Genomic DNA, 13,810 nt, shown 5'->3' on the forward strand with positions numbered 1-13,810 from the left:
AGTGTAATATTAATTTCAGGTGTACAATATAATGATTCAGCACTTCCATACAACACTCGGGGCTCATCACAGGTGTACTCCTTAATACCTACTACCTATTTAACTTATCCCCTCACTCACTTCTCCACTGGTAACCATCAGTTTGTTTTCTATAGTTAAGAGTCTGTTTCTTAATTTGCCTTTCTCTCTCTTTTTTTCCCCAGTGCTCATTTATTTTGTTTCTTAAATCACACACGAGTGAAATCATATGATGTTTGTCTCTCTGATTGACTTATGGGGAATTCCCCTGCACTGTTGACAGAAATACAAGCTTGTGCAGTCACTATACAAAAGAGCATAAAGATTCCTCAAAAAGTTAAAGTAGAACTACCCTATGATATAGCAATTGCCCTACTAGGTATTTACCAAAAGAATACAAAAATACTAATTCAAAGGGGTACATGCACCCCAATGCATTACCTACAATAGCCAAGATATGGAAACAGCTCATGTCCATGGACTGATGAATGGATAAAGAGGAAATGGTATATATCTATATTTATATCTATATCTATATCTATATCTATATCTATCTATATTTCAGCCATAAAAAAGAATGAAATCTTGCCATTTGCAACAGCATGGATGGAGCTAGAGTATTACACTCCATGTTTTTTGATTGCTGAAGTTAATCCATTTATATTTAAAGTAATTATTGATAAGTGAAGATTCACTATTACTATTTTAGTATTTGCTTTCTGTATGTCTTTCAGTGTTTTTATTTACCCTGTCTTGTTCTCTTGTTGTCTGTCTTTATTATTAATGATTATTTTTCATAATGATTTGTTTTGGTTTTTTAAAATCTTTTGTATATCTATTATAGCTGTTTTTTGGGGGGTGGCTCAAGGCTTGTATAAAATATTTAGCATCATAGCCTTTATTTTGAGTTGTTAACAATTTAACTTCAATAACGTATACTTCACCCGAACACATACCTTTGTGTTCTTGTAGGCAGAGTTTCCTTATTTTCATATTGTGTATCCATTAACAAAGCATTTAGGTTATAAGTAATTTATCCACTACATAAACTAATGCATAAATTATCAGTGTTATATTAATCCTTATACATCTATATATTTACATTTACTTTTGAGATTTATGCTTTTGTAATGTTTAGTGTGTTTTTACTTAAATTTGAAGAATTCTTCCAAACATTTCTTGTAAGGCAGGTCTAGTGGTGACAAATTCCTTCAGTTTTTGTTTGCTTGGGAAAGATTTTATCTCTTCTTCATTTTATTTTATTTTTTAAAATATTTATTTATTTGAGAGAGCGAGATAGTGGGCAAGCGAGCATGGGGGAAAGGACAGAGGGAAAGGTAGAGAAAATCCCAAGCAGACTCCATGTGAAGCATGGGGCCTAACAAAGGGCTCAATCTCAGGACTCTGAGATCACAACCTGAGCCAAAAACGAGAGTCAGAGGCTTAATGACTGCTCCACCTAGGCACCCCCTCCTTCATTTTAAAAGATAATTTTACCAGGCATAGGGTTCCCACAGGTTTTTTTTTTTTTTCTTTCAGTACTTTGATTACATCATCTTACTTTCTTTGTGGCCAAGATATCTGTTGAGAAAACTGCTTTGTATTTGATGGGTTACTTTTCTCTTGCTGCTTTCAAATTTTTGTTGTTGTTGTTGTTCTTGACTTTTAACAGTTCGATTATGTCTTGGTGTAGTTGTCTTTGGGCTGATCTTGTTTGAAGATTTTTGAGCTTCATGAATTTGGATTTCCATTTTCCTCCCAAGATTTGGGGAGTTTTCAAACATTATTTCTTTAAATAGCTTTCTGTCCCTTTTTCTTCTTCTTGGACTCCCATAATGCATATATTTGTTTGCTTTTCTCCATGCCTTTTCATTCTTTTTTCTTCTCTGATTTAGAATGAGCTATTTGTAGAATCTTTCTTCTGCTTGATCAAATCTACAACTGAAGATACCTGTTGCATTTTTCATTCCATTTATTGTATTCTTCAGCACCAGAAATTTGTTTGGCTCTTTTTAAAATGATTTCTATCTATCTGTTGAACTTCTAATTTTGTTCATGTATTGTTTTCCTGGTTTTTCTAAATGGTTCATCTGTGCTCTCTTGTAGCTCACTGAACTTCCTTAAACCACTTATTTTGAACTCTTTTTCAGGAAGTCCATAGATCTCTATTTCTTTGATGTCAATTACTGGAAAATTATTGTTAATTCTTTGATGCTGTTCTGTTTTCTTGATTTTTTAAATTGTTTTTGGTATACTTGTGTTGATGTTTTCACATGTGATGGAGCAGTCACCTCTTCCAGACTGCACAGACTCATTTTGGGATAAAGACTTTTACTTATAGTTGGGTGTGAGTGTATAATTTGGCTTGGATACATCAGCTCTGGCTCTATGGTGTACAGCAGCAATCCCTGCTTCAGGGAGGGCACAGCAGCAAAGTTTCTGTGGAGCTCCATCAGCTGAGGCCAGGGTTGGCAAAGACTGCAGGAGACCTCATTGGCCAAGGCTGTGGGCTTCCATATGGGTGGTAAGGGCTGTTGGGCTCCTTGGTGGTGAGGGCTGCTTGGTACCCCTCTTCTCCTTTTCCTCCACAAGGGAAGTCATTGCCAAGAGGATCCCTCTTATTGCTAGGTCCAGTGGGTAGGCGCACATGTGGCTGTAGTGGTACTAGGATCAGGGGCACAAACACATTTTCAGTGACAATGGTGTTAATATCTTGGGTGTGGGGACCTACACAGTCACCATAGCACTGGGATTGGAGTTCAGGGTCAACCAGAAAAACTAGTATCTGGGACTGGGGCAAATGTACTTTTATCACAGTGCCTTGGTGTGTGAGGCATGAGTGTGTGCTGAGGAGTCATGGATCTGGGGTCCAGAATATGTGCATGGCTACAGGAATGGAGGTTGTGATTCTGGTTTGGGGGAAGAATGTAGTGGTGGGTGGCAGATTTGGTGGGGTGCATATGGTGGCACTTTCCCAGTGGGGGCACAATGGTGGCAGATTTTTCAGGGAGGTTGCTATATCAGCTATTTGGGGGGGGTGTCCACAGCAACATGGGGGCCAGGCAGCTGTGATTTACTTGATTTAGCATCAATGAATCTGTAGAGCATCTCCATGGTGAATGCTGAATGTGTCCACAGCATTGATGAAGACTGTTGGAATCCTCCAGCTCTCCTTTTCCCTTATGGAGGGAGGTCAGGCTGAGGGGATGATTTTTGGCCCCAAGCTCTGCCATATTGGAGGATGGGACAATGCAAATAAACTGCTAACTATGTTCTTCTACATCGCCATTCTGTCTCTGTGCTTCATAGAGTTTCTGAAACTTCTTCATTATATTCTGGAGCTCTCTCAGAGCTATTCTAGTTGGCATGTAACTGTTTATTTGTTGTTTTTGATGTTTTTGTAAAAGTGAATGATCATTGGGACCTCAACCATCTTGCTGATGTTACTATGAAAAATTAATTTTATATATAACATTTTTAGAAGCAGTTGCTTAAATAATTTGCTTTTAATGCTACCAATAACAGGTAGCTTTCTACTTCAAAAGGCAGCAGATGCCATTCTTGTAACACACACTGAATGTTAGAAAGTTATTCTACTAGGCCAAAGACTACAAAAACTTTCTAAAATGTACACCTTTAAGAACACTGAATGGACTCTTTAAAATATTTTTCTCTTATTTACTTAAGTCATCTCTATACCCAACATGGGGCTTTAACTCATGACGTGGAGATCAAGACCTGAGCTGAGGTCAAGAGTTGGATACTTAAGTGACTGAGCCAACCAGGTACCTCAGAAAGGACTCTTTTGTAGGAAACTTAGTTCTCCATCTTTGGAAGCATTTAAATAAAGGCTCCATGACTTGATCTAAAGATGTTTTAGAATCAAGAATCTGGAGTCTAGATAACTTTTAAGGTCTATTCCTATTTCCATGGTCAATGGATGTATGGCAATTCATCAGAAAGAGCTAACCTTTTAATCTAGTTTTCTAAGTAGCTCTTTATTTCCCATTTTCTCCTTCCTATTCTTTCTTTAAGTCTCTGGGGCTCAAACCTTTTATCTGCTTAAGACTCTTCTCTCTCCTTTATTTCTTTCATATATTTAGATTTTCCCCACTTCCTTCTCAGTATCCACTATTTGTCCTCCCTTTCTATCTTCATTCTGGAGCTTAACTTTGTCTTATCTGAATTAATTTCTAGCTTCCTCTATCCCTTTGATAAACTCTCTTTCTTTTCCAATCCATCTTTAAACTGAACTGAATATATTGCTCTTCATCACCACTCTTTATCCTGGCATTGATAATCCTGTACAATGTCTAGAGAGGTTGCTCAGGCAACTTCTTTAGAGATGTTGCTCAGGCAACCTCTCTAGACATTTCTTAAACTAACTTTCCCAAACTCTTCTGGTCAAATGGAGTTCTCCTTTTACTCTATTATAAGTTTCTCTTTTTATGTTACTCAGCTTTTACTTAAACTAATTCCCCTGTTTAGGACTTTTCCCTACCCTTAATTCCCTGTCACCAATAAAATCCTGTTCACCTTTCAAGGTCACTCTCAAATATATCCTCTATTAACTCTTCCCAGAGAACTCTATCCCATACTTTTCTCTCCTGAACTCCTATACCACTTTATTGTCTATTTCATTCATCTGGCAATCAATCATGCACTGTCCTGTAACATGTCTGAAAACTATTATTTATCTCAAATGCTGTCATTTAACTGTTTTTTTTTTGTTTATATCTTGTCTTCCCAACTACCTAAAAAGCTCACTGGGGCCAGAAACCAAAGCCACACCTTCTTTTCAACTCTCTATGGAACAGAACTGGGGGCCTAGTAAGGTGTTATTCCTTAATGTGCACTGCCTATTTTACAGTAGGTTATCCAACTACTTTATAGTGACTTTAATAGACCACTAAGTCCATAACTAATCTTCCTTCACCTGTATCAGGCATTGGTTGTGACAGAGAATAGAAGAGACCATTAGAGATAAAGTACATATGAGAGAAAGCATATTTGACTCTTTAAGACTCATGCAGGATGAATTGCTAAGATGGTCATGCTGAAACATTTCACTGTCAGCTAAAAGTATTTCTTAATAGATTCAGATCCCTGGAACAGCTTCACGGAGGTTGTGATTGCAACCTGAAACACGATTCTTCCAAGAGAGTAAACAGGTAGACCATTTTTTTTCCTTTCTAGTTTATGCTAGGTGGTCATTACTTAAATGTTTAATTCAGTTGAATCAAGAATGACACAGTAATGGCCTGATGGTTTTCTTTAGGAGCTTTTGCATTTCTAGACTAACAATTGAAATTTAAAATATCATATGTAAGCTTTTATGCCAAATTGAAAGTGTGTGTTTCATGAGAAGTGCTCCAATTTGGATAGAGATAAACCAAAGGAAGGAAAGGGATTGGCCCATAGGGATGATAATGGAAGAGGAGCATGGAAATCACAACTTTTTGTGGCTACCACTAATGCTGTGCCATAGTGGGCTTAATGGGAGTGGAGGGGAGGATTGGGATGATTTTCTCTATTAGGAAAGGAAGAAGGAAATGACAATGGAGTAAAATGATAAGAGCATTTCATGTAAAGACCATCATCAGGTTCTAAGCAAAAATCTCTTATTTATGCATAGACAATGTAGGCCTGGGAGAAGTTTACTGATATGTGGAAAGATACCTAGGCCCTAGTTAAGTCAACTTGTTATGTACTCATAGCCCATGAATAGCAGTGTATATAGGTATGAAAATAAGTGGTCAAAAGCCTGAGAAGTTCTAGAGAAATGAGAACACATGTTTCCCCCCACCCCGCCCATGGCATTGTTTCTGCTTATAAAACCTATCATTACCTTTCCTTCATCCCAAGTGCCTGTAATAATTCTCTATCCTTTGCTAGTTATTTAAAATATCAGCTTCTTCTTAAGGATGGATTCATCTTCTCCTTTATCTCCAAGACCTGCACAGCAGAGCCTTGCTTTAATATGAACCATATATCATTCTTTTTCTAAACCATGCTTCCATGATTACCCTCAGATTCATCTATTCATTCAACAAATATTTATTATGCCTCTACTATGTGCCATACACTGATATAAGAAAAAAAACCCTTGTTGAAGCTTACATAACTTCTAACTATAGTAGGTCTTCAGAAGAGTGGATTGAGGACATAGCCCAGAGTTTGAATGGTGTACAGTTTGTTTCCGGGACCAGTGGCTTGGGGTTTGGTATTACTAAGGAGAAGAACTCTGCTAAGCTTTGGAGGGGACTGTTCCTTGCTCTTCCTCTTACATTTCTTTTTTGGTGGACAGTGAACAGAAAGGCAAAATGACATAATGTTTAAAGACATAAGCTTTAGAGTCACACAGCCTGAGTCCAAATCTTGCCTTTGCTACTGAGTAGTTATGTCATTGCTACTAAGTAGCTATTTCATCTTTGTTTCTTTCTCCTTTGTGAGCCTCAGTTTCGTGAGCTGTTATGATAGTCACTCAGGAGACCCAGGTCAAAACTGCTGATTTGCTAACAAAGGAACTTCTAAGTTAGCTGCTCACATAAGTCTTGAGTGCCTCATCCATTGGGCGTACAGTGACATCTATGTATCAGTCGGATGTATACGGGATTATATAAATCACATACTTACCAAGGTCAAGTCTAAGTGAATTACTTTTTTTTTTTATAAATAGTTCTAAGTAGGTTTCCTAATGATATCCATCTATAATTTCTGACCACATGGTCTCTAGTTCCATCTTATTATTTGAAAGGTGGCTTAACTAACAAAATAAATTAACTGTTTACTTCTGAAAGCTATGTGGATTCTCTACTATTTCCCTTACCTTACGAATTTCTCCCTGTTGGACAGTTTTTATGACATTAATCCATTCTTCCATGTCTTTCCGGTTGGGTGCAGCCAGGGTAACTTTTCGTTGTGGTGTGATCACCTAAACCAAAGGTTACATTATTAGCTGGATCACATTCTACAACTTTTCCCCCAAACAGAGCCTGTGACCTTTCCAAGGACGAGACAGGTCTACCAAGCCACTTCTTAAATATAAGACAGAAATTCCCAGAGCCACTTAAAAGTAAGAAAGAAATTCTCAGATACCTACCCAAAATAATAATAATAGTAATGAGTAACAATTTGATAGTATTTATTATGTGCCAGGCAGTGCTCTATTACACTTTATATATATTATTTATTTCAATTTACATTTTGGTCCCATGAAATGGCCATTATTATTTTTCTCATTTCATAGTTAGGAAACCCAAGGCAAAGTTTAATGACTTGCCCAGACCATCTATCAGGTAGAAAGCTGAGCCAGAATTAAAATACAGCTTCTTTGGCTCCAGAATACACATTTTTAAACATTAAGCCATGCACCATCTATTACTTCAGTGAGGCTGCTTGAAAATCTTACTCACTTACTGCTGCTTTGTCTACTTAAAAATGGTAAAAGGGTATATGCTTCAGCAGGGTATGCCTCTTTCTCTTTGAGGGGAGAGTGAAAATAGTGAAAAGTCTAAAAATTCAGTTTCTTTCTTGATTATAGTCAAGGACAACTTGAAGACAATTTTACCATTGGTCTCTTAATCCTGGTTGGTGTATGGATCCTGGCAGGAATAATGAGAACGCCATGTTAGGGTCTAGCCGAGGTAGACCATGTCCAGGACTTGGTCTTTTCCCAGAAGGCAGGAGGGACACAGATGGCTACAGCATCAGTGATTGCTTCAGTGGTCCTACTTGCCTTTACTACCAGCCCCCCAAATCTTAGAACTAGAGCTCACTATACCAACAAGAAATTTCCATCGCCTTTTGCATGTAGCACAGCAGGAGTCTGTGATAGATAGGAATAGAATCTAGTGGGAATTATGACAACAGTCACTTATTTGGTCCCAACCCATTATTGTATGGGGCTGATCAATGATACCTCTGTGTTTTAATTAGGCTAAGGGACTTCCTAATCCTTGGAATTTCTTTGTATAATAAAGATGAAAAACATTAGCATATATGCTCATCACCGAAAGGTTGAGATTTCTGGAATTGGGTCAAGAGAACTCTGAACTGTACCCTAGGTCACTGGGATATAAGAGAGAGAAATGATAGTAGAGTCTCCCTCTTATATCCTACTGTTTTACTTTCAAGAGAGAATGGAATGTGGACCAGTCACAAAAGTGGAGTATTGGGCCTGTAGGTTTTTAATCTGCTAATTATCACTCTGCTGAAGAGGAACCCCAGTTTCCATAACCTACCACTAAGGCTGGGAGAAGACAATTCTAGAAGGAGGTGTGTAGGAGAATTCGCTATTTTTCAGTGAGCTTTCTGGTCTGGATCCACTTGAATAAGTGAAGATTTATGACATTTCATCAGTGCCAAAACCTTGAATGCATTCCTTGAAAATCCTCTGCTTTCTTTGAAGTGCTCCCATCAGTAATCTCAGCATAAGTTAGCTCTCACTTTGGATTAGGTTCTTATCTACCTCATCAATGGAGAGAGTGTCACATAACTTGATTATCTTGTTATGTTCTACAGCATATTAGCAGTCTCTTGAAAACCTCACAGTGATACTCTTCTAAATCACCTTCACCAAGAGGATTGATTTTTTAATAATAATCATTCTCCCCACCACCCAGAAATCAGCTCAGCTTTATACCAGGCTGGTAATAGAGAATAAGACATCACTTTTTCCTCTCTGTCAATGGGCTGGTAGAAATTGTTTACATGAAATAATCTTTAGCACTCATTTGCTTTAAGTGGATTTCCACACACATTTTGGGATCAAAGGAGACTTGGGAAACATGCACTCTGAAGAGGAAACACGTGGGTATGGCAACCCCTCCACCCAACTAGCTCACACCCCAACCAATTTAATCATTTCCAATATTACTTACACAAAAACTATGACAAAGATTTCTACAGCTGCTTTCTGCCAAGGCAACCTGAGACAGATCAATTGTTTCAAAGCGTGCAAACTGGAAAGAGATAAGAAGGAGAAGAAAAAAAAAATCTGGTTAATAATGTCAAGAGACACTAAAAAATACACAAACACACACACACACACACACACACACACAGGCATTTTTGGCAGTCATGAGCTTATCATTTCTTTGACTTGAGTGCTGGGATTTATTTAGCATCATGATTTTTGTTGATATATTATGTGACATACAAAAACCAAACCAAACTAAGGCAAAACACAACTCTTCCTAAAACTGTTAGGTGGATTTACAGGAAGGCTTAGGTGGTTCAGAAATATTCAAAACTAAGGGTTTATGCTGGAGAAGATAATGGCCTAGCTAAGGGCCAAAGGGAGCAGATAAGAGTTATTAGCTCCTATTTATTAGCTGGCAGCCTTTGACTTTGTTGCTAGTCCTATCCTGTTTGAGGCCTATGTCTCCTTATACATTGGCTATAATTGCTAACATCCAGCCAGCAACAAGAAAAGCAGTACTATGAATAGAGATAGGGCTGGCTTCCCTGGCATAGAGCCTGCGCATTCATACAGGCCCCATGTTCAGAAGGGCCCTGCACTTGATTTATTTAATGCTTAGCTGTTACAATCTTAAAAAAATTTTTATAATTTTTTTAAGATTTTATTTATTTATTTGACAGACAGAGATTACAAGTAGGCAGAGAGGCAGGCAGAGAGAGAGAGGAGGAAGCAGGCTCCCTGCCAAGCAGAGAGCCTGATGTGGGGTTTGATCCCAGGACCCTGGGATCATGACCTGAGCCGAAGGCAGAGGCTTTAACCCACTGAGCCACCCAGGTGCCCCCAATCTTGAAATTTTTAATAATTTCATCTTTGGACATGTTTTGGAAATGAAGTCCAATGGGACAATCACTCATGAACATAAGCAGAGGAGATATGCACAACCTGCATGCCACCCCATGTCTTATCACTCCATTTGCATTCATGATGCCCATGAGCATAGAATTCCAGTGGACCCATGATGTATGGGAGTTCAACGAGACTCAAAGCAAGTACAAGGTAAGCATGTTACATCTATGACTGTGTAAGTAAGGGAGCTTACAGCCCTGAGAATCCACACTTTTGTTAGGAACTAGAACTTGCCTCAAACAGAGAAAAAGGCAATGGTGTTCTAAGAAATATGAACAACCAAGGCACCCTATTGTGTTCTTTCTTACTTATGTTACTTCCCTATATTAGCCAATAATTTATGCTGAAAATGATAACATTGAAGGAAAGGAAAAGATAGGGCAGCCCATAATTCCTTTTTCTTTCAGCCAGGGTGCTGGTAGAATGTATAAATATCAAGATGTGAAATTAAAACAGTTGAGATGGCTTTGTATACTGGTAAGAACAAAATATGTATGTGTGTATGAGCTACTAAATACAAATTATATAATTTTGGTCATTTTTCATATGAGCTAAATGCTTTTATATTTGCTTTTAAAACTGGCATTGCATAATATACAGATGAATGGCAAAAATGCTAATAATTTAAAATTTTATCTTTTCTTAGAATGACATTAAATAACAAATAAAAGATGACATGACTAATCATTGTATTATATTTTAATATCTTTAATGATGTTTTTCCTCGCTTTTTAAATAAGGGGCCCTGCATTTTCATTTTGTACTGGGCACCACAAATTGTGTAGTTGGTTCTGATGTAGAAGCTAATTGAGGAACTCTATAGAGGTAAGGGAAAGAGAAAAGGGAAGGGAGAGAAAAGTGTCCCTCCATTTGGCCCAAAAGGACAAGTTAAAGGAAAAGTAGAAGATCTTAACTTCTACCTTGATGTTTGCCAACATGTCTTTACCTATTGGCTTATGTCTCCTCACAAACATTTCCTGGCATTCCCACCCACTCACCCAAAATGACAAGATCATGTAGATATTCTCTGGAATAAATATTCTATATATACTATATATTTTCTTACCGCAGGATGGTGTGCAAAACAGAGCCTTTGTCCTCGAACCAGAAAATACCTAAGCTTCCATCTCTTGAAGGAATTACAGTTCTTCAGCAAAGGTCCTTCCTTCAGTATTTTCTGAAAGATAAAGCATAATGTTGAGTAATTAGGTTGAGTAATTTGCTCTCTCAGTTAAGAATATCAGGTATCTGGATGGCTCTATCTCTGTCACATATCTGAGAAATGGCCCGAGAGCCAGATAAAAATACAAGGAAGTTAATTCAGTCAGAAAAGGAATTGGTTACCCTTGGAAAATGCATTCAGAATGATATAGGCTCTAAGTTCCTTAGGATATTTGGCCCAAGAAACATGGAGAACACCTCCACTCGTGGTAAGGGATGGGGAGGAGGGACATGAACATAAAAATATAAGAACAATATTCTTAGGAGAAGATAATTAATAGGGGGAAAATCTGTGTTCAGCAATGGCAGATATTCTGGAAGGCTCCAGATTGTAGCTCTAGACCATTCCTATCAGTGTTACAGTGTTCCTTTTAGAATATTAAGTTGGGTCACATCCCTTCCCCTGCTCACGAAGGAAGGCCAATAGCTTCCTAACATTTTCAGAACCAAATCCAAAGTCTTTACCCTGACCTTCAAGGGATTTATGATCTGGTAAGAAAGAAAAAGAGTCACCAAAAAGGAACTACCTTCTGATTATTTTCGTTATGTATCTCATAGTCTGGTCACTTTTTCACTTTTTGAACAGAATGACTCAAAGCAAGCATAGAATCTGTTTACCATTTTTATCTTTAGGAAGTTCTCAGTTACATTTATAGGATACAAACCAACCTACGAGAGTGCCATTTGGGAGAAATATTCACAACCACAAAGCTGGAACCAACCCATACTGAATGGACAAAGAGTCAGACTTAGTTAAGTCACCAAATTAGGGACTACCATGAATTCCAATCATAATCTAAATTAGAATTCACTGCTTAGTGGTGGTGGAAGTGTTTTGTTTGGCCTACATAGTGTTTTTCAGTTTTTAATTAGCTGATAATATTTAAAGGACAGAATATTTCACAGAAAAAGTCAAGTCTCTTGTTTCTTAAACAAACAAACAAACAAACAACCCAACAGATTGTATCTCAGAGTCCGTAGTCTCTCATGGTGCATCTCCCACTCTAATGCCCCCCCTTCATTTGTCCCTACCGTCTCCTAATGTCCTCCATGCTATTCCTTATGTTCCACAAATTAGTGAAACCAAATGATAATTGGCTTTTTCTGCTTGACTTATTTCACTTAGCATAATCTCCTCCACTCTCATCCATGTTGATGCAAAAGCTGGGTATTCATCCTTTCTGATAGCTGATTAATATTTCATTGTATAGGAGTGCCTGGGTGGCTCAGTGGGTTAAGCCTTTGCCTTTGGCTCAGGTCATGATCCCAGGGTCCTGAGATTGAGCCCTGCGTGGGGCTCTCTGCTCAGTGGGAGCCTGCTTCCCCCTCTCTCTCTGCCTGCCTCTTTGCCTACTTCTGGTCTCTCTCTCTCTCTGTGTCAAATAAATGAATAAAATCTTTTAAAAAATATTCCATTGTATATATGGACCACATCTTTTTTATCCATTTGTTTTTTGAAGGGCATCTCTGCTCTTTCCACATTTTGGCTATTGTGGACATTACTGCTATGAACATTGGGGCACATTTGGCCCTTCTTTTCACTGCATCTGTATTTTTGAGGCAAATACCCAGTAGTGCAATTGCTGGGTCTTAGGGTAGCTCTATTTTTAATTTTTTGAGGAACATCCACACTATTTTCCAAAGTGGCTGCACCAACTTGCATTCCCACCAACAGTGTAAGAGGATCCCTTTCTCCACAGCCTCTCCAACATTTGTTGTTTCTTGCCTTGTCAATTTTGGCCATTATAACTGGTGTAAGGTGTTATCTCAGTGTGGTTTTGATTTGAATTTCCCTGATGGCTAATGATGATGAACATTTTTTCATGTGTATGTTAGCCATCTGTATGTCTTTTTTGGAAAAATGTCTATTCATGTCTTCTGCCCATTTTTTGACTTGATTACTTGTTTTTTGGGTGTTGAGTTGGAGAAGTTCTTTATAGATCTTGGATATCAGCCCTTTGTCTGTAGTGTCATTTGCAAATATCTTCTCTCATTCCATGGATTACTTCTTTGTTTTGTTGATGGCTTCTTTGAGTTTAGAGGAGATGGGGGTAGGGGGATGGGTGAGCCTGGAGATGGGTATTAAGGAGGGCACATATTGCATGGAGCACTGGGTGTTATTCACAAACAATGAATCATGGAACACTACATCAAAAACTAATGATGTACTGTATGGTGACTAACATAACACTAAAAAAAAAAAAAAACCCAGAAAATCTGGTAACAATGTCAACCTATAGTCTCACATGGCTACAGTTTGCTGGATCAGAGTAGCAGTTGCTTCTTTCAGTTTGGGGTATTTGACTCCAGGAAGCATTTGAGCTTGGGACCCTGATCTAAGCAATCCTTTGCTACTCTTGTTCTCCCAAATATACACACATCTATTACACTCTCTGTTATCTTACCTCTAACCCATAAGATAGCACTAACAGGTAGAACCTCTGTATGTCAACTGTAAAGTCAGTTCATGAGGAAAGTTTACTTGGGTCATTTTGATAATTTATGGGAGTTTCAAGGTTATTATAATACCCTTGAGATGTTTACAAAAGAATGGTGTGAAAGAGTCAAGACAAAGTGAACATTAAGATCTGTGGGAAGGGGAAAGCTGGCAGGGAGAGTGAGAAATTATATTGAAATTGTTAAAACTGAGTCATCAATAGAAAACAACTCTTCTAAGCATTGTAATTACATCAGTCTTTCTCTGGTCTGGTGGCCTACGGTATATACTCTCAATGATGGTAT

The 13,810-nt window shown here is 38.1% G+C and overlaps 1 protein-coding gene across 1 annotated transcript in view; it reads right to left on the reverse strand.

Moving 5' to 3' along the window:
* The window catches only part of DGKK (diacylglycerol kinase kappa), a 182,360-nt gene that overhangs the window by 115,438 nt on the left and 53,112 nt on the right, over positions 1-13,810 (reverse strand). The window contains exons 2-4 of the mRNA XM_032331531.1: positions 10,914-11,024; positions 8,901-8,981; positions 6,848-6,952 (exon numbers count right to left, since the gene is read on the reverse strand). Of these exons, the coding sequence (XP_032187422.1) occupies positions 6,848-6,952; positions 8,901-8,981; positions 10,914-11,024 (297 nt within the window). The remainder of the gene's footprint in view (positions 1-6,847; positions 6,953-8,900; positions 8,982-10,913; positions 11,025-13,810) is intronic.

Source organism: Mustela erminea, chromosome X (assembly GCF_009829155.1).
Source record: "Mustela erminea isolate mMusErm1 chromosome X, mMusErm1.Pri, whole genome shotgun sequence".
NCBI classification, from domain to species: domain Eukaryota; kingdom Metazoa; phylum Chordata; class Mammalia; order Carnivora; family Mustelidae; genus Mustela; species Mustela erminea.